A 22,117-nucleotide genomic window follows, 5' to 3' on the forward strand; every position below is an offset into this window, starting at 1 on the left:
TGATCAATGTGGATTGAAAAAGATTAGTGTTACTTTTGTTGTTGATTTAATTTAACTATGTTTTTTAATAGGCATCAGAAACTATCACAAAACCAATCGAGGGAAAACTTGAATTGGCAACATATGAGTCTACTACCAACGTTAGTGCTTACAAAATGGACAAAAATGCAGTACAAAACAAAGTGGGGCATTGAATCTTACTGCCAAGGTTAAGCGTAAGAACTTTAATTTGAGGAAAAAGATTTTAAAGTAAATTTTAATGCTACCGAAAATCCATACTCTTAGGCAAGTACTAAATATTAATGTTTAGGCAAGAAATATCGAGACACACAAAGACTCGTTCGGAGGACAATAACAACCACTTGAAAGTGCTCAATCCCAAACAATGGTGCCAGTATAATTGCTTAAGCCATTCTTCTGCTTTATGTAAGGAACCAATTATGTTCAACATTATATTTTACTCTTATAGAACTCTCCGAAAGACAAGGAAACAAGCAACAGCGTGCAACTCCCGTCAGTCCAACCAACATGAAGCGTAAGTATTCTTTAGATATCTACAGTTGATCGTATTGCATATCTATAGATGTCATATCTCAAAACATGTTCTATGTAATTGTTTTATTTTACAGATACGGGACAATAGTCAAGTGAGCAAGCCTCTGAAATCAAGACTCGGGCAGCTGTGAAGAAGGTAAGGGTTTAATTTGTTAGATGTAATTATCATACGTTTACTAAAATCTCTGAAATCGTGTATGGACACAGAGCAAAAACTTGACCGAAATAATTGATAGCACAATGCCAAAACCACCAACAATGTTTGAGCAGACTGAAATGTCCCGACTGCAACATGTTTCTGATCCTCTCAATTATGATGGTGTTTCTTGTTTTGAGCTTCCATCGTATCTCCATCAATAGAAATTGCCACAGCTTGTTGAAGAGAGTATAACAAGCAACATGGAATACGGACGGGGACAACGACAACTCGAGCATCCAAACAAAACAAAAGACTTATGTGTTAGTTTGTGTAAAATAGTCTCGGTATATGTATGTGGATTGAAATGGACAGCGTTAGATGTGGTTGAATTGCGGATCTTCTTGTGTTTTTTGATCTAGTGTGGTTTAACTAAAATTAGGATGGTCCACAAGTTTCGTTAGCCTATCTATTTTAAAGATATTTTGTACTTGATGTGTTATTTTGTGACATTTTGTTCATAGTAATGGAAATGATATTACATGCACACAAGCATTTGCAAATACATGCCAAAGCATTCGTCGTTTGTCATTAGGAAAATTATATGCAATGATGATACTTCCACTACTCTGGCAGAAATACAAAAATTATACGAAAATAGTAGTACCAAGGCACGCAACTAAAGCAAACAAACAACTACTTCGATTGTCCATTAAGAAACTTTCATCAACCACTATTTACTAAGTCATCCAAACACATAGGATAACAAGAATGATGCAACATGTGAACACTATGAATTTCAATTTTTTAACTCGTTGCTTCAGAGATATAATTTCAGCATCTTGATCATTCAACTTCTTCAATTGCTCGAGAACACATGGGATGATCTTCCTATGAAAAAAAAAAAAAAACACCATGCCTGTGTTTCTTTCTACATATGTAACACAAGTAACACAGAAACAAATATATCGATACTTGGAAAGACAATTAGTGATAGACAAAGTAATTTCAATTTTATTGTACTATCACATATAAGGCACTCACGCAATACACAATGCCGAATATATATCACAAAGAAAAATTATAGTTCGTAAGTAGTGAAAATGCCTAATTCAATGTTTTTACTACACAAATATGAGTTTATTGCAAGAACAGTAACACAATAGGATTTTTCTTTTCAAAAATTAATCCTACACACAAACACTGTAATATAAAATTGCAGTTCATTTCAACCCCTTTTGAAAATGATTTAAAATCTTGCAAAACTTCAGATTGAGCCCTAAAACAAATTGTTTTATACTATTTAAGTATACATGGTTCAAGAAACAATAAAAAATGCTTTGATAATAATGTCATGAAACAATCTAGAACAAAAATCAAAGATTCGCCCAAGAAATTACCAAATTTAGTTGAAGTATACATGAATTTTTTAAATGGTATTCACAATATTTTGCCAATTTAATATTTTTTAAAATATTCCAATAATTAATAAATTTTAAAGATGTATTTTGTTTATATTTGAATTTTGGTTTTTAGTAAATAACAAAAAAAAAATTAAATTGAATAGTTATTTGATTTAATATTAATATGTATTGATACGATATTTTGAATATGAAATTAATTTTTGATATAATATAAAAATATAAATAGGAGTTTAATTTGGATATTTTTAGAAGAAAAAACTGGTAACTAGACTCTAACCGATGTGTTTAGTTAGTGTTTGGATTTTAAATTATAATTTTTTAAATTTAAATAGATCGTTTAATACTTCCTCTGTCTCTTAATAATCTATTCACTTTTTCATTTTGGTCCGTCTCATAACAAAGTATATATTTCCTTTTTTAGTAATTGTACTATCTACCTAACATTACAAATATCATTCCAATTTAAAATATATTACACAAATGTCATTACCTTTATATCATACAATACTAATAGGGTTAATTTAGTCTTTTTACCTTTATTTCTACTTTATCCCAATATAATACTAATATTTCTAAAACTCCGTGCAAAAAGGAAATGAATATATAGATATAGGACGGAGAGAGTATAATATAAATATATATTGGGTTGATATTTTGAATGTAAAATTAATTTATAATATAATTTAAAAATAAAAAAATAAGAGTTTGAATTGATATTTTTTGAAGGAAAAAATCGAAGAATGAAATCTAACATGTATTTTGTTGGAGGTTTAAATTTTGAATAGTAAGATTTTTTTAATTTAAATACCTGTTTATGTTATATAAATGTTATTAATGTGACATTTTGTATATAAAATTAATTTTTAGTAGTATAATATAAAAAATAAAAAATTAAGAATTTGATTTGAACTTTTGAAGAAAAAATTCAGTGAATAAACTTAACAATGTGTTTGGTTGGGGGTTTGGATTTTGGGTTCAAGTATTGATAGTAAAATTTTTTCAGTCTGAATAATTATTAAATATTACATTAATATGTATTATTGTGATATTTTGATATAAAAATAAATTTTAATAGTATAAAATAAAAGTTTGATTTGATATTTTTAGAAAAAGAATATGTGAATAAAATCTAATGACATCTTTGGTTGGGTGTTTAAAATTTGAATATTGAATTATTTTTTTTTAATTTGAACAATTATTTGATATTATATAAATATGTATTGATGTGATAAAATGAGACTTTTATTTGATATTTTTAAAAAAAAAAAATTGATGAATAGTAAAAATTTAGGTAAATTCAATCAAACATAAATTCTTTTCATTTATATTTTACATAAATAATTTGTTATAAGTAATTTAAATTTAATTATTTTTTAAAAAAACAAAGTATTATTGCAAATAATTATATAAATTATTTGTTCAATACAAAAATTATTTATGTCAAAATTATTTATGTCTATTTCACTCGTAAAATATTGAATAACTTAATATATTTTACTCTATTAAAACTCTCATATCTACTAAATTAAATACAATTAACTTTCTAATACATTTTCTTAATAATTTTGCCAAAAAGAATTAGCGTAATCGCATGGGAAGGAGGGAGTATAGTATAACATGCATTGACAATATAATATATAAAGATCAATAATTTAATACAAAATATTAGTATTATTTATATCATTGACATATTTTTTTATACTTAACATAACAAATTAAAACATTAAACAAACACTCCTAGATAGATTATTTGAATTAATTAAGATTTAATTTGTAGTGCAATTTGTTAATTTTTATCTTTTATACAAGTGGCATATTTGAATAAGGGGAATGGTTAGTGTACTGATTTTCCAAACCAATACTAGTAAGGGGAATGGTTAGTGTACTGATTTTTTCAAACCAATACGTGTAATATATACAAACAACATGTGTTATTTATTTATAATTACAAGTATGATATATAAGAATATATTATATGCTAAAATTAACCGTTTGTTCATTTATTGTATTTGTACTATATTAGCGCATATGATGAGTTGTCTATGATAATCTCTATGCTATATGTGAGCGCATAGTGTGCTATTAAGCACATATTGAATATAAAAGCCGTCTTCAATAGCCCAAAACAGAAAATTGATATATTTTGTTGGGACAAAATAAATAATTTTTTAATATCAAATAAATATACTGCCTTCGCATATCCATTTACCATTTTTGTGTTAAATTTTAAATATTAATATTAAATTCATACTTAAGACAAATATAAATCTAAAGAAAAAATAAAAATATTTGTATTAGTGTTATATAATACAAATATAATAGTAGTATTAAATATTATACAAAATATAATAATATTCTTAATATTAAGTATAATAATACCAAAAAATAAATAAATACGTTGTTAAGAGACGAAAGAATTATTTTTTTATTACAAAATATTATACAAAATACTTAACTTTTTTTTCCTTTTAGTTTTTTTTTTTTTTCTAAAAAAAGGGTAAATTGAAACTACTATTTAGATGAATTAATATTCTAAGGGTAAGGGTGTATTTGACAGTTAGCTGATAATTTTTAGTTGTTAGCCGATTCAATTAATTGGTTTGACTAGTTGATTCAATTAGCAGTTTGTATTAAAATATTTGATAAAAAGTGTTATTGTTTATACATAAAATAATAATTAATGATATTTATATGTTATCTTTTAAAATACTCAAGTTTTTGTTCATTTTGATTTATAATTTTTGAGAATTTTTGTTATTTATTATTGAAAATTAAAAAAATTATAAAATATATTTTTTTAGATTTGAGAAATATTTTTTTATTAAAAAATAATGTTTTCTCAGTCCGTCAAATTTACTCTCACTTTTAATTTCTATTTGTCCATTAAATTTACTCGATTACTAATTTTGGCAAAATCAACAAAAAATATTTAACCATTATTATCTATTTAACACTTATTTACAACAAATGTTACTACTTTTTATTACATTCTCTCTTTAATTTTTCTTAATTTTTAACTAAATTTCAAAAATACTCCCAACCACCTTTTTACTTTAATCATTTTAAAATATATATATATTCATTTTTATTAATTTCCACGTGGGACCCAAATATTCTAATTTTTCAGACAATTAGAATATTTTTTATTAAAATTATGTAAAATATAAACTAATAAATATTTCGTATATATATTTTTATTATGTTAATTATTAGTTATTAATTTATTCAAATGGCCCCCACAAAATTTATATGGACACAACCTAATTTGTAATCCGAATAATTTTATTAATTTAACTCCCCAATATTTGGATCGACTGTTGCATGCGAATTTTGAATTTTCCATCATAACCAACTCATCCGTGTCGGATTATGTCTCGTACCAAGATTATTTTCACCTCCAAATCTCCTTTTTGTTGCTATGCCCACCTTCCAGTTACCCACTACTAACCAAAATCCAAGATCTGCGTCTAGGAAGGTCGGTTTTTGCTTCATTCGACTTGTCCAATAACGTTTTCGCCTTCCCTTGTGGGGAACCACTTTATGAGCTTCGTATCTTTAGAACCTTCAAGATCATGTCACATCCTAGGAAGGTCTGAGGCCTCACGCGCTTTCGGAAAGTTGATTCGGCCTTCTTCTTTTGATGTCGAATGCGTTCAAGAGCCTGCAGTCTCTTTTCGGGCAAGGCGTCGAGCTCCTGGAGCAAGGTCTGGTCGTGCTCTCCCATCGGCAGCTAGTTCATCTTCAAGATCAGGAGAGAAGGCACTGTAATCTCCAATGGAAGCACAACGTCATGGCCGTAGGTCAGCCAATAAGGAATGCTCCCGATTATGGAGGATTTGGCATTCCGATATGCCCATAAAGCCTCTTCCAAAATATTATGCCAGTCCCTTGGGTTGTCCTCAAGAGCTTTATTGATAATAGAAATCAAGATTTTGTTTGTCGTCTCGGCTTGTCCGTTAGCCTGAGGGTAGTATGGAGAATAATAAAGCAGTTGGATTCCGTATTGGGCTGTAAATGCCTTGACATTCGTGCTCATAAATGCAGTTCCTTGATCAGTGGTGATTGTCTTGGAAATGCCAAACTTGTGGATAATGTTATTTTTAATAAAGCGTATAACATGATTATGTTGTACTTTGGCCAATTGAACGACTTTCGCTCTCTTCGTGAAGTAATCCGTAGCTATGAGAATGAAGGAATGTCCCTCGAAAGATGGAAGATGGATCTTGCCGATGATGTCCATCGTCCACCCACAGAAAGATCAAAGTTTGATAATCGAATGAAGTTCTTCTAGGGGACTCGTCGAAGCAGTCAAAGTTTGATAATCGAATTAAGTTCTTCTAGGGGACTCGTCGAAGCAGTCCATGGTGCTGACATGATGGATATCCTCGAGCATAATCCACGTAATCCTGCGAGATTCGGGGCAAAAAATAGCTGTAACGGAGGATTGTCCACTTCATAGCAGGTCCAACCTTATGGGTACCTCCAACACCTTCTTGGACCTTGGACATGATTTTCATAGCATCCTCGTGACCCAAGAAGCATACTAAAGTCCCATTGGATCTCCGTCGATACAGCTCCGCGTCGATTTGAGTATACTTTAGAAGTTGATGGCGTACTACTTTTGAAGCGACCTTCCCAGAGTCTCTTAGACCTTCCAACATCGGGGTTTGCCAATATGGGTCTTGAAAAGCCTGCAAACATTCGTATCTTGGTTGTATTCCTTTTCTTTTAAACCCGAAAGCCTATTGTGCCAAGTTGTCTGCCTCTAAATTCTCTTCCCGGGGTATACCCTCCAGCGTTACCTATGTGAGCTGCTGAAGAAGGTCGTGGGTTTCTCGAAAAAGGTCCTAAATTCGTGGTTTCTTGAACTTGAATTCTTTGAGGGTCTGTCGGATGATTAGCTAAGAATCCCCTTGAATTACAACCTTCTTGACATCCCTTGCGACCAAGAATCGCAAAGCCAATAGCAACGCCTCATATTCGGCTTGGTTATTCATGATACCTTGCGGAAATTGGTGGACGAAGCGCCATAATTATCTTTATGGACTGGAGATCACTATGCCTGCTCCGGTTGCTCATGAGGTGCTGGACCCATCAAAGGTGACCAGCCAAGGTTCCAACCCCACATAGTCCAACGGAACGGCCTGAACAATCCCAGGATGTTTGGCCAAAAAATCTGCGATGATGTGTCCTTTCACGGCCTTAAAGGGGCTGGTACGTTAATACGAACGATGTTAGTTTCAGCACCCATTTAACTAAACGGCCTTGGAGGACTGGCCTTCATCATCGTCTTAGGCAATGAGGTAGCCTGTCGTGTCGTATTGCGGTTATGTACAGCTTCAACTCTCTTCCACTGATTGACGGCATTAAATCTGGAGGAGATGCTAACGTATGCTTAATCTGGTCTAGAGCTTCTTGTTGGGCTGTTCCCCACTCGAACACATCTTTATCCCACACAACAGCACCGAGAAGGCCTTCATTTTCCCAGCCGCATTGGCGATGAATCTCGTCAAGAAATTGACGTTCCCCATCAAGCTTTGTAGCTCCTTAATGTTGTGTGGGAGTCCAAGGTCTTGGAAAGTCTTGGACTTATTTTTATCAACTTCGATCCCATTTTGATGAACCAAAAAACCTAAGAAATTCCCTACTTGTACTCCGAAAACACACTTTGTCGGGTTCATCTTGAGGTCGTGCTATCTCATCCGCAGAAAAGTCTTTCGAAGGTTCAACAGGTGGTCGTCGAATGCAAGGGACTTCAAGACCATGTCATCTATGTATACCTCCACGCAAGCACTGATCAGGTCGTGAAAAATTGTGTTCATCGCCTTCTGGTAGATCGCTCCGGCGGTCTTGAGGCCGAAGGACATTACTATCCACTCGAAGATTCCGATTGCTCCAGGGCAGCGGAACGCCGTCTTATGGGCGTCTTCCTCGGCCAAGTATATTTGATTCTAGCTAGAGTAACTGTCCATAAAATAAAGGATCTTGTATCCAGCCGTAGAATCCACGAGCATGTCGGAATTGGGCATCACGTATTTTTCCTTTGGCGTCGCTAAATTGAGATTCCGGAAGTCATTGTAGATCCGAATCTTTCCATTCTTTATCATCACTAGAACAATGCTGGAAATCCACTTCAAATACCTGCATATTCGAATAAATTTAGCTTTAAGGAGTTTTTCGACCTTCTCATTCACTGTCGGCAACAATTCTTGGTTGAAATGCCTAGGGACCTGTTTGTGTGGCCGAAATGAAGCTTTACTAAGTAATCGGTGCTCCACTAAGCTCCTTGATAGCCCCGGAATCTCATGGTAATCCCGTACGAAACAATCCTTGAATTTTTGAATCAAAGCAATCATTTGCTCATTCTTCTCGGCATCCAACAAGGTACTGACCCATGTCATCCGAGGGGCTCTTTCATTCCCCAGGTTGACCTCCTTCAATGGATCCTGTGCTTTGAAAGGTGGAGCAGTTCTTCGGATCGGTGAATGAATATCCTCTTCACTTTGCTTGCAAATCGGCGGCTGGGAGGATGTCCCCACCTTCCGTTTAAGAGGTTGAGCAATATGATTTCCAGCCCGTATAAATGGACAACTGGATCTGCCTGCTCTCACCTTAAGATCTTGCAAAATCAAAATGTCATACATGAAAAATACCTGCGTTATTAGGCCGTGTGTCAGCCTCGACTTTGATTTCGAACCCTTTCATGGTTAAGTTGCATTCTTTCCGCATCCCAGCATCCTCTAGCATCATGAACAACGGGCATACCTCAGGGGAATAATAAACGGCTTCTGCAGAATGCACTTTCATGGCTGGATCGGCCTCAACCTCTACCATCTCTACATGATTTCCGTTCCAAAACATAACTTTCTGGTGGAGGGTCGAAGGGATAGATTGAGTAGTGTGGATTCCAATCCCTCCCGAGAATAGCCGAGTAGGTTGGCTTTCCTTCGATGATGAAGAAAACCATATGGTCCATCTTGGTTCTGACCGTTACCTTCGCCACTAAGACGTCTGCGGCTGTATGTGCATTTCCAGTGAAGTCGGTCGTTTGCATAGACGTTGGGACGAGATCGTTTATGCTTTTCCCAATTTTCCTTAAGGTAGACAAGGTCATGACATTGACAGACGATCCCCCATCGACTAGGACATTCCTGATCGTCCGCCCATCAAGATGTATTGTAAGGAATAAGGGTTTCAAGTGGCGCATATTTTTGTCCTCTAACTTCTTAAAAATTACTGGTTCCGAACCTTCTTTCGGAATGTCAGAATCCTGCTCTACCCAATATAATGGACCAGCTCCTTCCAACATCACATCTCTCTGAAGATAATTGGGTTAGACCTGAGGGCCTTTATATTCCCGAGGTAGTACCCCTATTATGTTGACCTTGAGATCTCATTCACAGCACAAAGCTCCTTCCGACCAGGCTTCTGAGCCTTGGGCTTGCTGCCCTTCGGCCTGACCTTCTTGGTCATCAGTATGCTGCCCCCCAGTCTAGTTCTTTTGGAAAAGGCGAGCGGCCAAGCGTTGTCGTTGCATCCTCCTTTTTTTTATTCCTAGTAGGAGGTCGCATGACCTGCTCATTTTAGTTCCTTGTCCAGCTCCCGTTGTCTGGAGCCTTCCCAGGATGGCGGGTCTGATGGGGTGTGATTACCACCTGATCTATGGAGGTTACTCGTCAAACCTCGCATTCCTTTTCAAAGCTTACTTCCGCGATCGTATTCATGTGGGAAAGTCTGTCCCATACCGAACTTCTTCTCGGAGGTTTAATCAACCTTCCAATCCTTTCAAACACTGGTTTTTTAGGGCCTGTTCTCCTACCATCTGCTCCAAACCCAGAATTTGTCTTTCTAGACCTGGTTGGACGTACTCCGACAACGTTTATCAGCGTGGGGAACGGCTCCGTAGCTATTTTCATGTCAGGTTTTTCGGTCAGCATGAGGCGGCCTTCTTTGATGGCTTTCTGGACCGCATTTCGGAAGGAGATGCAGTTCCCAATCTGATGGTCATATACTCCATGCCACATACAAAATAATTTTTCATTCAGCTCCTCTTCGGTCGGCATTTTGTGACCTTCTTTAAGGTAGATCTGGTTGTCTTTCAGCATGTAGTAAAAAAATCTGCTCCGTATTTGCAATGTCGAAGGAGTAAGAAACCTTCAGATTTACCTCATTCCGTCGAGGCGGGTTAAGAGCCGGTCATGTATATGTCTTGCCCTGCAAAATTTCAGCCAAGAATGTCTCATCTTGCTCCTCATCGACCTTGACAGTCCATTCTTGGGCAAACACGCAATGATTTTCACTCCGAAACTTCTGATTTTGGGCCGTTTCAGCTTCTTTCAAGGGTTGTTCGGCTTTCACAGCTTTTGACATCGGCTGCAGAAAGTCGTGACACTCCTGGAGAGCCAGGCCGTCATGCAGCTAGTGCGTCATGTTATTTATTGCCACATTCACCACCTGGTCCTCTAGTACATGAACTTGACATCTAGTTTTTGCACTCCTGAATTGTTTCAAGAACTGTTCGACCGAATCCTTGCTTTTCCGATCGTCATATATCCTATGAATCGTATCTTTGATTACCTGTGGATTTATGATGGGATTTGACATCGGCACCATCTCTGCCTGCCCCCAGGCTGTCCGAAAGCTGCCTAAACAGACGGAAAATTTTGTAACGCCGGCTGTGGGAAGGCTTGATAAGTAGGTCCCCGTTGTGGGAAACATACTCGGGGGCCTTCCATAGGTTCTCTAAGGACTGAAACCTGTTGCAATGGTGTATTTTCCGGGGCTGGTTGGGCAGAATATTCGTAGGTTTGTTGCAGCCCGGAATCAGCAGCAAATCAACCTTCCCCAGCAGCTCTCTGCCCTCCATTGTATCGGAATGGTATTGGGACTGGTCCCCCTAGTTCCCAAGTCATTCCAGAAGGCTTTGGGATAAAGGAAGGTGGTGGAATCCCTATCAGCCCTGCCCCCCATGTATTGGAAGTCTCTTGTCCAGCCGTTGGGTTTCTTTGAAGGCCTATAGTGAGGACTAAGGTGCTGAAAGTATTTCCAGAAAATAGGGGATTATTTTGCCCATATGGTGTTGATGGGACTGAACCGAAGGTCATCCCAAATTCGTCGTTTGAAGGCAGCACAAAAGAAGCTTGCCCCGCCGACGTCCGAGATTCTCCGACCTTCTGGATGGTGATCGGAGGTCCTCCAGGTATCCCTACCTAACAGAGTAACATGGTCATACTTAAGTGCGTGGGAGGTTGGATCTGCTGCGAAGCTGGTTGTAAAGCCTGTGGGAGGCCAAATATATGGTTGGCTAGAATCAACCTTCCGAGCCTTGTTTTTTCGAGTTTCTTCCTCCAAAAGCATCGCAAACTCTTTCTGAATGGCGGGTTTCAGAAAGTCGGTAATGTACCGAGATAGATCCAAGGTGGATATGTGAATGGATAACCAAATTTCCTCACGAATCTGCTCCTGAAAGACGCTGGCTGGAAGATTAATGATCTGGTCCGGTCTACCAGCAGTCGCGGAAGCCTCGTCGCATGGGGCAGCTTACTACGTAGAGCGCGATGATGAACCGCCGACGATTTCTTTGTTTTTAAACATCTCTGCAGTTGTCGACGGCATCAGTTATCTTCCGAAATTGCATGCTCAAGTCTTGAGATGTTGGTGATCGGAGGACCTCCAAGTATCCCTACCTAACAGAGTAACATGGTCATACTTAAGTGCCTGGGAGGTCGGATCTGCTGCGAAGCTGGTTGTAAAGCCTGTGGGAGGCCAAATATATGGTTGGCTAGAATCAACCTTCCGAGCCTTGCTTTTTCGAGTTTCTTCCTCCAAAAGCATCGCAAACTCTTTATGAATGGCGGGTTTCAGAAAGTCGGTAATGTACCGAGATAGATCCAGGGTGGATCTGTGAATGGATAACCGAATTTCCTCACGAATCTGCTCCTGAAGGACGCTGGCTGGAAGATTAATGATCTGGTCCGGTCTTCCAGCAGCCGCGGAAGCCTCATCGCGTGGGGCAGCTTGCTACGTAGAGCGTGATGACGAATCGCCGACGATTTCTTTGTTTTTAAACATCTCTGCAGTCGTCAACATTATCAGTTATCTTCCGAAATTGCATGCTCAAGTCTTGAGATGTTGGTGTCCCACTAGGCGTGCCAATCTGTTGTCGTAAAAAAATCACCACCGACGGCTTAATTGGAAAAAGATCCGGCCTCCTCAAGAAAGGATCCGGGCTATCTCGCGATAACAAAAAAACTGACGAAGAAAGAAGAAGATAAGACAAGAATCGACGCTGAAAATTAAATTTAAATTAACGAAAGAAAACTGTATGAATCTGGAAAGAAAAAAATACAGGAATAGAAAAAAATTGCAGTGAAAATTAATGCAGAAGATGATAAATGAATATGGCGATTTTTTTTTTTTTTTTGCTATCTTGGATCTTCTTTAAATAGTTAATTTTGAATCTTGTTTGGATAAAGTCTTATCTCTAAATTTCCTACAACAACCTCTTTATCCCAACAAGTTCACTATCTCAGTTGACCTTCCCCACAAGCACTTCCTAAACAGGGCTCCTTGAGTCATTGGGCTGGACAACCCTGTAAGTCCGCTCGTTGATTTAGATCTTCTGCTGGGCTACGAACTTCTTTAGACTTGGGCTGCACTTGCACTGGACCAACCCAATTAATTTGGGGTGTGTACAATACTTAAGAAAACTGAATTCCAAATCAGGCCCGGCCACGGCCATAGGGGCCCTTGCCCGAGCCCATTCTCTCTACAGAGCCCATAGGAGCCCCTATAATATATATACTCTTATATGCTAATATATAAATATATATTGGGTATAATTTTTTACCAAAATTTTAATATATTTTTTCAAAAAATTTAATATAATACACACTCATTATTTTTATATTATTTATATAATTTCTTATACTTTACGTCAAATAAACTTCCTTCAAACTAAAACACAAAAGAAAACACTCTAAATAAACATTTTTGTTTGAAAACTTTCTTTTAAAGATTTTGAGTATTTATAAAATAAATTTCCTTAAAAAAATATTGAAACAACTTTTTTTTAAAATTTTTATTTTATACTTAAGAAATATCACATTAATTTTATATTTATATTTTAATCTTTTAATATATAAAAAATTTAATTTAATTTTTACATTTACATTAAAAAATATATAAAATTACTTTTATTATACTAATATAAAATAATATATTTAGTAGCTCACTAATTCAATTTTGTCTCCGGCCTTTGGAAAAAAAAAAAAAGGGTAAGGAACTGGCCTGTTTCAAGCACCTTCTAACTCCCAAGACGGAGGGCAAGAAGAGAATTTTCTAACCGTTGATTTCGTACTCCTTCCATCTTCACCGTAAATCTAAAACTGCGTGCTGCGTTGGCGTTTCTGCCATCGCCATCGGTTGCCGACTCACTGGCGCCTCACGGCGCTTATTTGCACGCGCTCTAATCAATAGCCTTCATTATAAGCACACGCCTAAATAACAAAATTATTAAATTTATATTTAATTTAATTTAAGGGCAAATATATAATTAAACAAATCTACCATAATCCATATTAATGACGTAGGCGTACCTCACCTAGAATAAGAGTGGGGCCCACAATAATTAATTGGATGATTCACAGTATTTATTTAAACCGTAACACGTTTATTTGTTAATTTAAAATGTGAATTGATTTGAAGGTTGCGGTACATATAGGGTTTGTTTGGTCTTGGTTTCAAATATGAAATTAGATAATAATTTAAATTTTTATTTAAATATTATTTTAATATTAAAAATATTTTTTTATTGTAAAATATAAAAAATAGCATTAATTCAGAGTTTAAATAATAAAAAAAACTCTATAATAAAATAGAAAAGAAATGAAGATATATAATTACATGAAAAGAGACAAAACCAACCTTGATTCTTCCGTTTGTTTTGGAAATATATAATTTAATTGAACAATATAATATAAAAATAATATAATATAAAAATGAGACAATATGATTATGAATGAATGGAGTAAAATAAAAAAGAAATTATAAAAGTCATTTTTTTTTGCTGATTTAAATTTTTTTATTTGAAAATTGATATTTTATAAGATAAACTAATTTGTTTTTATAAAAAGATCATAAAAATTGAATAATAAAAAGAAAATATCTAATGAAAACATTTTGCAATTTTTATTTCTTCTTATTTTTCTTCACATAACAAATATTTATATTTCAATTTGATTTTTTGATATAATACCTTTTAAGATTGTGTTTCTTGGTGGAATTTTAGAATTTCTACTATTTGTTGTTTTCATTTAAATTTTTCTTTAAATATCAAATCAAAATTATATGTTTTTATAATATATTACAAATTAATTTTTATTTTTAAAATATAACATCAGTATATATTCATATCGAATTAAATAAATATTTCAATATAAAATTTTATAATTCATATTTCAAAAGTATGATTGTGTTTATTTGGAATATTTTGAAAATTTTTACGTATTTTTTTTCATTTCAACTTAAAATATTATTTTTTCACTCAAAAGTATCTTTTTAAAAAATAATTATATTAATATTAAAATATTTTTAACTTTTACTTACAATTACAAACATATCATTATAATACATAAAGTTAAAAATATCAAAATTTACTAATTAGTAAAATATTATTATTTTATAATTTTTTTCACATTATAAAATAATTATTCTTATATTATAGTAAGAAAAAAGAAATTGAACTCAAAACATCACATAATTTGAAAATAAATACTTAGTCTAATGACAAAGTCCTCCATCCTTCGACCATAGCTTCAGCTAATTTTTAGCAAAAATAAAATAAAATAAAATAAAATCAGATAATTTGTTTATACTACTACTCCTACAATTTTAATTTAAATTTTTTTATTACTATAAATTCTGACGCGTGAAGCGCACGGCAGAGTGGCAGAGCGTGAGCGGCAAATATACGCAGAGAAACTGCTTTTCTGGCGTCCGTATAGCGAAACGGCACAAAACTCCCGCGTCCATGCAAATTACCCATACAAACAACCAACGCACTCTCGCTCTCCTCTCTCCCTCTCTCATACCCCAAATTTTCATCCATATTCGTCTACAGAAAAATCAAAGCGCCCCTGTAATCTCCTTTTTCGCATTTTCACAATCGGATTGCTCTGCATTCAATTCTGGGAATTTGATCGCGATACTAATTAATTGCGCGTCGCTGGAAATACTCAGGGCCGGAATTTGTTGTTGTTCTTTTGGTTGCGGTTATCTGTGCAGCAGGTAGAATTGATGGCCGGGGAAGCGGATGCATCGTCGGCGCCGACTGTGTTGGCGTCTCTGTATGTTGGGGATTTGGCGATGGATGTGACGGATGATGTGCTGTACGAGGCATTCTCGGAATTCAAGAGCCTCGCGTCCGTTCGTGTCTGCCAGGACTCCTCCACCGGGCGGTCTCTTGGTTATGGATATGTCAACTTCGTTTCGCCTGATGACGGTAGTGTTTTTTTGTTTGTCTGCATTGTGGGATAACTTGGCCTTATCCGATTCTCTGTGTGGGTGGATAGATGGATGTGAGTGAATAGGTGTTGGGTGTGTTGAAGTGAATCCCAATCGATGCTGATACATCTGATCGTTTTCTTTATTTTATTTATTTTTTTCTGGGGAGATTTGAGATTTTCCTTCTTTTTTGTTTTCCCCTTAGGAGTTTGGATTGGGTTTGGTTGATTGGTCCCATCGAGATGTTTTTTTTTTTGGCAAAATACTAGGATCGATTATATATTTTTTGAGGGATTAACATGAAATCAGTGTTGTTCATAGTAATTATTATCTTGAAGAAGTGATCACAGGCACAAGATGACTCGACCCTGTTGCTGCTGTTGTGCATGATTTTTAATTGGAAATCTTCGTGTGAAATATGACAATGACTTGTGTGAATTTCTTTTTATTGTTGTGTTCTTGAATGACCCAATTTCTAATTTAGTAGTGATTGCAGCCTGTGTCAAGGATCCAGGGTAATGGATTTTGAACGGATATAGATATCTGGATCTAATCAGAAACAGGATGCAAAGGCTTTCTTGAACATACTTAATTTTGTGATATGATGTTATAAAGAGGAAGGAATATAGTGATTCATGCTTTATAGAACCTTCAAGATGCGCTCTTCTCTAAATCGTGACATTTCATAATTCATACTAAGTGGACTCCTCTAGTCTTCTGTGAAATTTTATAGATTGGTTAGCAATTTGTGTTTTCTATCTGAAAAGTTTGTTAGCTATACTGATGAGTACTCATGAGTGGTCTTCTTTTCATTTGTAGCCTTTTAACATATTCTTCTTATGCATTGGGCAGCTACTCGTGCTATTGAGGAGAAAAACCATTCGAAATTGAATGATAGACTGATAAGGGTCATGTGGTCACATCGGGATCCAGATGCAAGAAACAGCGGAATAGGAAATGTTTTTGTCAAGGTATCTTGATTTTCAAATTTGAATCAAAGTAATTGATTACTTGGAACATTTGAGTATTTTAATGGTTTGCTCTTTTTAATTCTAATTCATGGCTTCGGGCTTTTGGTGTAGAATCTGGATGAGTCCATAGATAGTGCAAAACTTCAAGATATGTTTCAGAAATTTGGCAAGATTTTATCCTGTAAAGTGGTCTCTTCTGATAATGGGAAGAGCAAAGGGTATGGCTTCATCCAGTTTGAATCTGAAGCCTCTGCTGAAGCTGCCATTGAGAAACTTAATGGCTTGATGGTTGGAGGAAAACAGATGTATGTCTTATTACGTGGTCCTGTTTACTTGTTCTTCTGTTTGTGTTTCTTACAAGATAATCTTCTGCAGACTTGCTGGTTTTGAGAATATCTTTCTTTCGCAGGTATGTTGGTAAGTTCTTGAAGAAGAGTGACCGAGCAGTTCCTGGTCGTGAAGAAAAGTATACAAATCTGTATGTCAAGAATTTAGAGACAAGTTTCTCTGAAGAGGGTCTTAGGGAGAAGTTTTCTCAATATGGCACAATTGTAAGCTTGGCCATCTCAAAAGACGAGAAAGGTGCATCCAGAGGCTTTGGATTTGTCAACTTCGAAAATCCAGAGGATGCCAAGAGAGCAGTAGAAGCCCTGCATGGATCACAATGGGGTAAATCTTTATTGCTAGAAAACTCTGCAAGACCTTAGCTATTTGATATTTTGCAATATAACATATGCATGTTACAGGCTCGAAGATTTTGTATGTTACCCGTGCACAAAAAAAATCTGAACGTGAAGAAGTATTGCGCCGCCAATTTGAGGAGAAAAGGAAAGAGCAGATTTTGAAATACCAGGTTCTATAGGAATCTCTTTTATTTGAGTATTTTTTACTATCTTTCTGGGTGTTCATGGTTCTAAGTTCATTAACTATCCATTGCAGGCTTCAAATGTTTATGTGAAGAATATTGATGATGATATCACTGATGAAGAACTGAGGGAACTTTTTAGTCGGTGTGGAACTATCACTTCTGCTAAGCTGATGCGGGATGATAGAGGAATCAGCAAGGGATTTGGATTTGTTTGCTTCTCCACACCTGAGGAGGCAAATCAAGCTGTATACACCTTCCATGGTGAGCTTATAGTTAAGCAGTTTTTCTTGTTTATTCTGTTTCCTTTTTTTCTTATCGGATTGTTTATCCTGCTTCTTAGACTGTAGGGATGTGGTGGTTCTGGGGGTTATGAGAAACAAGTATAGATAATTACTTATAGATATCTTTGTTAACGAATTTAATGCCGTGCTCTTGGATTACTTGCTGGAATTTGTGTACTGACTCATACTAAGTAGTCATGGAGTTCTGGAATATATGAGAAACAAGCACAAAGGATTATTTGGTATCTTGGCACTTATATACCTATGAATAATAATAATATTCTTCCAAAAACCACTTCCTTAGAGACTACCCCTTTAAGAATATACTGTCATTTATTTTTACCCTCATCCATACCTACTTTGCATGGTAACAGCTTCATTATCTTACATGTGTGTATTTGTTTGAAGTTTTTATTTTTTATTTTATTGGATGTATTTGTTTGAAGTTTGATAACATGGAATATTGCTTGGGGGATACGAAAAAAAATGCTAGAGAACAAGAGACTTGTGAAAGTTTTCCTAGTAATTCTATTTTCCACTCACAGTAATGCAATGGAAACCGTAGACAACAAATATTCTGAACCTCTTGATGACGAATGGTAGTGATTGTCTTACACACCCTACCTTCGTACATACATGACATGCTTACAGATTCATTTTGCGCTTCTTTAGTTTTCAGTAGATTCTCTAAAGTGCACACTGTAATTACGTGTATGAGTTGGAAGTACTTATTTGTGCCAATGTTTCAGGTTTTATACTGCATAGGAAACCGCTGTACGTGGCAATTGCCCAGAGAAAGGAGGAAAGACAAGTTAAACTACAAGCAATGTATGCACAACGTATGGCTGGATTAGCAGGACCATCAGCTATTATTCCTGGTGGATATTCCCCATTCTATTATCCTTCTCCGCCTGTTGTTTCACAACTTCCCGCACAACCTGGCCTTATGTATCAGCCTCCTGGAATTAGGCCGGGATGGAGACCTAATGGCATTGTAACTCCTGCTAGGCCTCCTGTTCAACCATTGCATGTTCCAATGGTTAGTTTATATAGTTTCAGTTTGAAGCACTAAAGTTTCTATAGTTTTGGCAAATATAGATAAGAGATAAATGCATACTCTATTAGTTTCGTCTCTGGTTGTTCATTTTGTCGTTGCATTTTACAGACAGCTAACAACAATAGACCGAACAGACAGACCAGAGGAAGGATGAACGGGAATGTTCTTCCACAGGGTCCTGGTCTTGCATATGCTGCGCCACATTCGCAGCGGATGGCCCATCCTGTGGCTTCATCCAAAGATTTCAGCAACCACAACCAGCAGCAGGTTTTTTTTGCTGTTGTATTAATCCATACCATACCCCAATCAATCAAATTCTATGGGCTTTTGAAGAGGTGTTTATGATTACAAAAATTGTGCTTTTGAAGCGTGTTGGGCATCTGCAAGAGGGCAACAATGGTCTCGCCTCCAGGGCTCAGCCTAATTTTATTGGCGCCGAGGGGCAAGAGATGTTGAGTAGCTTGCTTGCGGCTGCTCTGCCCGAGCAGCAGAAACAGATTCTTGGAGAACATCTCTACCCACTTGTTGCACATCATCAGGTTACAACTCTTGACCCGATGTTTGTTTGTTTGTGAAGCCAGCTGACTTGGTGTGTTTGCAGCCTGATCTCGCATCGAAGATAACAGGAATGATCTTGGAGATGGACAACTCGGAAATCCTAGTGTTATTGGACTCGCGGGAGTCACTGGCAGCAAAGGTGGAGGAAGCGGTGCAGGTGCTCCGGCTGTCCAAGTCTAAAGCAAGTCAAGAGAGCGGTAGCAGCAGCAGCAGCAGCAGCAGCCTTCATTCCAACTACCGTTCTTCCGAAGTTACGGTTAATTGATGAAGACAAGACAAGACAAGGTAAGTGCAGTGCAGTGATCATATCATATGAAGTTAGTAACTACTTTTTGGTGGGAACACAAACTTGACATTGCTGGTGCTGGTGCTGGTGCTGGTGCGATGGACGTGTGTGTGTGTGTGTGAGGGGGAGAGAAAGAGAAGAGAGGAGAAGAGAAGAGAAGAGAAGAGAAGAGAGAGATGGACATGAGAGACTATTACTGAGTGAAATATGAAGGAACGAGAGGATACATAACCTGCTGTCGGTCATTACTTTTCCGAATGTTATTAGATTACTACTCTTGGCAGGCAAGACAGACAAATAGTCGATTTTTCTTTTTGCAGTATGAGTTTGGGCCAAATCAATCGTTACAGATAGTGAGTGACTTGGATTCATAATAGTGAATGAAATATTTCATACAATACAAGCCAGCCATTCCAAGATATACACAGACCAAGTCCCGTAAGAGAGGAGATGGCATGGGCCTCAACATCTTCAGGTCTTGCTTGTCATGCCATACATGGTTCTCCTATTTGCAGCCGGGGTTCCCATCAAAGACCAATCTGAAGCAACACAAAGGACTTGCTCATCATCATCATCATCCAGATTTGGAGCAATCAAAGTCAAAGGCCTTTTTCATCTCTTCTCCTTTCCAAGGACAGTGCCAACATGTAAGAGGATAAACTGAACGAGGGAAGGGATAATAGAAACCAAATAGATCTATCTGTATGGAGAATTTGAAATACTTATCATGAAACATATATAGAGCTAAACTGGAACTGGATGATCATCACCAGGTATGGTTCGGATGTCAGCGGCACCATTGTAACAGTCAGTCGCATGAATATGATAATATCATTGTAAAAAGCCACATATATATATTATTATGATGTCCAAGTGGGATAAATACACAGAGGTGATGTATGTGTAGAGGAATAACAAATTAATGCAACTCTTCTCATTTCATATCTCTTAACTATACCTACACTGCATCCTGCATGCATGCACATTAGTCATCATCTTGTCTTGGGAATTATTTCTGGGATGCACGTTAATTTATAATTCATTCTAAATATATCACTGACCTATTCCACAGTAAAATAAATGAAATCTATTCTACTGATCGATCATATTCATATGCATTATCTTATCTGCCACGAATATAGTGTTTACCTTGCTTCATCATTTATTCTTCTTCTTGCAAATATAATTACTCACTGCCTCACCTATTACCCATGCCATCATCCTCCTCTTAAGAGTTCAAGTGCACGATTTCTTTTCTAATATGAGTTGTCCTTTCTCTAGTATTGTATGAATTCTTATTACCACACTCCATGCCCTAATCCCCTATCAAAGTATGGATACAAACATTCACGATCCAAACCCAAACACTGCACTCATATATCTACGCAAATTTCTAATTTCAAATGAAAATTTTATCCACTGGAGTACTGTATTTGCGACAATTATATATACATGAGAGCATTTTTTTATATATATATATATAAAATAGGTCAAAAAGAACTAATGTCCAGGTTTTACACTTGATTTTACTATTTTAATTTATTTTTTTCTCAAAAAAATATCAAATCAAACATCAAATTTTTATTTATTTTATTACACTAAAATCTAATTTTACATTCAAAATATCACATCAGCACATATTTATATCACATCAAACAGCTATTTCAATTCAAAATTTCTCTATTCAAAATCAAAACCCAAAACTAAAACCTCACAAGTAAACTCTCAAAGAAAAACTTCTAAACGTTCAATATTTTTATAAATATAGTCAATCATTTATATAATTTATAAATATTAAACATTTATTAATGTTTACATTAAAAATAGTTTCAATCATTTACATTTAATTTTGGCAAAAAAAAAAAAAAATATAAAAGAAAAACCATAATCATAATTTTAATAATTATTGCTCCACACAAATTATTTTTTCAGTTATACAATTGTTGCTCTTTAAATTGTCTACAACATCTTTATTTTATAATGACTTGTTACTCATGCAACATTGATAAACGGGTTAAATCTAAATTGTCATAAGCCACTTTCTAATGGGCCCATTTCGATCTACAAAGCCTGTAAACATAATGATCATGACTGCTTTCGTGTCCACCATCTCAACTTCTAGACTTCCTCTCGACGGTTTTGCTTAAGCGCTTACCCTATACTATTCCTTTGAAAAGATTTCAAAACTACCCACACGAATCGTACTGGCTTTCCATGACCAATGACGAAAGTGCTTCGACTTTTTCCAATAGATAGCTCGATTCCGGCCCCAAACCTTGCCGCCCCCAAACACTTAACATCCGATCTCCGCCTATTCTTCGGAAATGTAGCAGATGCTTTCAAGCCAGAAGGTAGGTTCCAATATGGACGAACTTCGCTTTCAATTTACCAATTTAGAGCGACAGAGACTCTGAGATGAAATAAAAACCACACCAACTAACGTTGATACCTTTAAGAGGTGGTATTGCCGTGTGGCAC

At 35.9% G+C, this 22,117-nt stretch overlaps 1 protein-coding gene across 1 annotated transcript; it reads left to right on the plus strand.

Annotated features, from left to right (window-relative positions):
• Positions 1-15,167: 15,167 nt before the first annotated feature.
• LOC127266216 (polyadenylate-binding protein 7) lies at positions 15,168-19,980 on the plus strand. Its single transcript, XM_051296374.1, has 10 exons — positions 15,168-15,616; positions 16,471-16,589; positions 16,701-16,894; positions 16,999-17,258; positions 17,336-17,442; positions 17,529-17,718; positions 18,488-18,777; positions 18,904-19,062; positions 19,164-19,334; positions 19,397-19,980. Exons 1-10 carry the CDS (start codon positions 15,412-15,414, stop codon positions 19,616-19,618), a joined length of 1,917 nt encoding a protein of 638 aa, XP_051152331.1. The 5' UTR covers positions 15,168-15,411; the 3' UTR covers positions 19,619-19,980.
• The last annotated feature ends 2,137 nt before the right edge of the window (positions 19,981-22,117 follow it).

The sequence above is a fragment of the Andrographis paniculata genome, unplaced genomic scaffold (genome assembly GCF_009805555.1).
Source record: "Andrographis paniculata isolate CXL003 unplaced genomic scaffold, ASM980555v1 Contig75END, whole genome shotgun sequence".
Taxonomy (NCBI): Eukaryota; Viridiplantae; Streptophyta; class Magnoliopsida; order Lamiales; family Acanthaceae; genus Andrographis; species Andrographis paniculata.